The sequence below is a fragment of the Merops nubicus genome, unplaced genomic scaffold, assembly GCF_000691845.1.
Source record: "Merops nubicus isolate BGI_N331 unplaced genomic scaffold, ASM69184v1 scaffold44312, whole genome shotgun sequence".
Classification (NCBI taxonomy): domain Eukaryota; kingdom Metazoa; phylum Chordata; class Aves; order Coraciiformes; family Meropidae; genus Merops; species Merops nubicus.
In genome coordinates, this window is record NW_008596395.1 from 1 (window position 1) to 2,431 (window position 2,431).

Consider the following 2,431-nt stretch of genomic DNA (forward strand, 5'->3'; position numbering starts at 1 on the left):
TGCTCCCTGTCGCAGGCAGACGATGAGCACTACATCCCGCGAGCCGTGCTGCTGGACCTGGAGCCCCGAGTTATCCACTCCATCCTGAACTCCCCATACGCCAACCTCTACAACCCAGAGAACATCTACCTGTCTGAGCACGGAGGGGGAGCTGGGAACAACTGGGCCAGTGGCTTCTCACCGGTAACCCCTGTGGTGCTCCTGGGTGCAGCTTGTTCATCGTGGGTTTCCTGCGTGGGGCTCGGCACACGCTTTCCAAGGAAGGCCTCATCATTGGGCAGGGACTGTCGCCCGGCGCGTTGTGGCACCCTGGGCACAGGGTCCCACTGCCAGGCTGACTCAGCTTCGCACCAGGCTTGAAGAGCTCTTCTCCATTTTCTGTGGGAAAGGAACAAAATCTGCTCTGGTCTCTCTTGCAGGGAGAAAAAATCCACGAAGATATTTTTGATATAATAGACAGAGAGGCTGATGGGAGCGACAGTTTGGAAGTAAGTGAATCCAGGGATTTGGCTCCAGTTGCCCTGCTTGGTGTTTTCTGAGCTGGACTGCTCTTTTATAAGATCAAGCTCAGCCCTTTGGTGTGCACAGACTTGCTCGACTTGCTTCTAGATGCTGAGCAGAGAACACATAGAGATGGAAATTAGGGAAAGGAGGTCCCCAACTGCTGCTCTCACTATTCCCGTGGGATACAGTCCACAGGAAGTGTTACAGGCGTTATGATGATTTCTGTCCCTGTTCCACCTCCCTCCCACGGCTCTTCTCTACGTCAGCAGGACACACATGGCCTGTCTCCAGTGAAGGCCCCCGTGGGTAGGGAGGGCTCTGCTGGAACAGGGTCACTGGCAGGAAGATGTTCAGACCCAGAGCTGCCAAGTGCTTTGAGAGCCATGGAAGGAGTGCAGGCAGCTGCAGCTTCATTTTCTCCCCAGCTGAGCTGAAGGGTCACCAGGGACCCCGGCGGCTCTTTGGATGCTTTGCCGTGTGCTGCTGGCAGCACCTCAGCCACCGTCCCTGTAACACCATTACAGCAGCAGAGCTGGGCCGTGAGCTGCCTGCGTTCTGCTTCCTTCCAGGGGTTCGTGCTTTGCCACTCGATTGCCGGCGGGACGGGCTCCGGGCTGGGCTCGTACCTCCTGGAGAGACTGAATGACAGGTGAGCGAACGCCCCGGCCCCTTCGCTCACCGCAGAGCCTGCCCCAGCCTGGGCTCCCTGCCAACACGGGGAGCTGAGATCTGACTCAGAGCCACCACCCCCACCCAAACACTGCCTTGTGCAACCGCTGGCATGCTGCCCGGGGAAGGGACGGCTCCTGATACAGCTGGGGACTTCAGAGGCTCTGGAACTGGACTTGCGCTGTCCAAACTCTGCCTTCCCTCAGCCATTCTTATCAGGCAGCTGCCTCCTGACATCCCGACTGTGCAGAGGAGGGTGGGAGGCTCAAGCTGTGGGCTCTGAGCTGCCGTCCCTGCCTGTTTCAGCTCGCAGCCTCTTGCAAAGGCTTGTAAGCAGCTGCTCGATTGGTTTGCGGATGGCTGGGCCTGGCCCGCTGCAGCTCTGGCAGCCTGCTCCTGTGCTGCTGGCTAGGCACTGCTGGGACAAATTCTCTCCCTCCCTGGGAGCCGACTCTGGCACACAGCACTGGTGACTCACTGCTGTCCGGAGCCCCAGAGACTTCGAAGGGAGCAAAGGGAGCTCCAGCTTGTGGGAGGAGAGGGAGCTGGCTTCGTGGTGTTAACCCCTGCGATGGCTGGGCTTTCTCACCAGGTATCCCAAGAAGCTGGTGGAGACCTACTCAGTTTTCCCAAACCAGGACGAGATGAGCGATGTTGTGGTGCAGCCGTACAACTCTCTGCTGACGCTGAAGCGGCTGACTCAGAACGCCGACTGCGTGGTGAGAGCCCCACTGCCTGCCTGCAGCACACGGGCTGCTCCTGCCTGCCAGCCCCGGCCCCTGCCGCCCAGAACCGCGGCCTCTGCTGGGGTAAATCCCCTAGATGGGGAGGGGGGGAACCTGGCAGCAGCAGGTGCACCCCACTCCGGAAGGACTGAGCAGATTTTGGGGCCCTGGGGATGAGAGCTCTGCACCAACCCCTGCCAAGTGGCTCCCCAAGTGGCTCCCGCGGCGTGCCTGCCTCTGGGATCAGCACGTTCGAGGGCTGGCTGTGCGTCCTGTGCATGGCTGCACTGCGGCCTTGTGCTCGAACTCGATTCCAGCATCGCTTTGAGCAGCCCCAGCCTGCACCAGGGCCTTGGCTCCAGACCTGCTCTGGAGCCTGCGTGTCCCTCCCAGCCCGTGTGCCTGTGCGAGGCTGGGGTCGGGCCCGGCCCAGGGCAGAGCTCTGCGAGAGCACTGGGCACGCAGCCAGGCCGGGAGGGAAGAGCTCCATTGACAGTGTCGGTTACGCTCCGCAGATGAGTCAGCTCGTGGTT

The 2,431-nt window shown here is 60.7% G+C and overlaps 1 protein-coding gene across 1 annotated transcript in view; it reads left to right on the plus strand.

Annotated features, from left to right (window-relative positions):
- Positions 1-3: 3 nt before the first annotated feature.
- Positions 4-2,431, plus strand: part of LOC103769184 (tubulin gamma-2 chain) — a gene marked incomplete at both ends in the record, with an annotated part of 3,066 nt that continues 638 nt past the window's right edge. Inside the window, 4 exons of the mRNA XM_008936359.1 lie at positions 4-183; positions 420-488; positions 1,074-1,153; positions 1,766-1,892. Coding sequence (XP_008934607.1) covers positions 4-183; positions 420-488; positions 1,074-1,153; positions 1,766-1,892 — 456 coding nt within the window. The remainder of the gene's footprint in view (positions 184-419; positions 489-1,073; positions 1,154-1,765; positions 1,893-2,431) is intronic.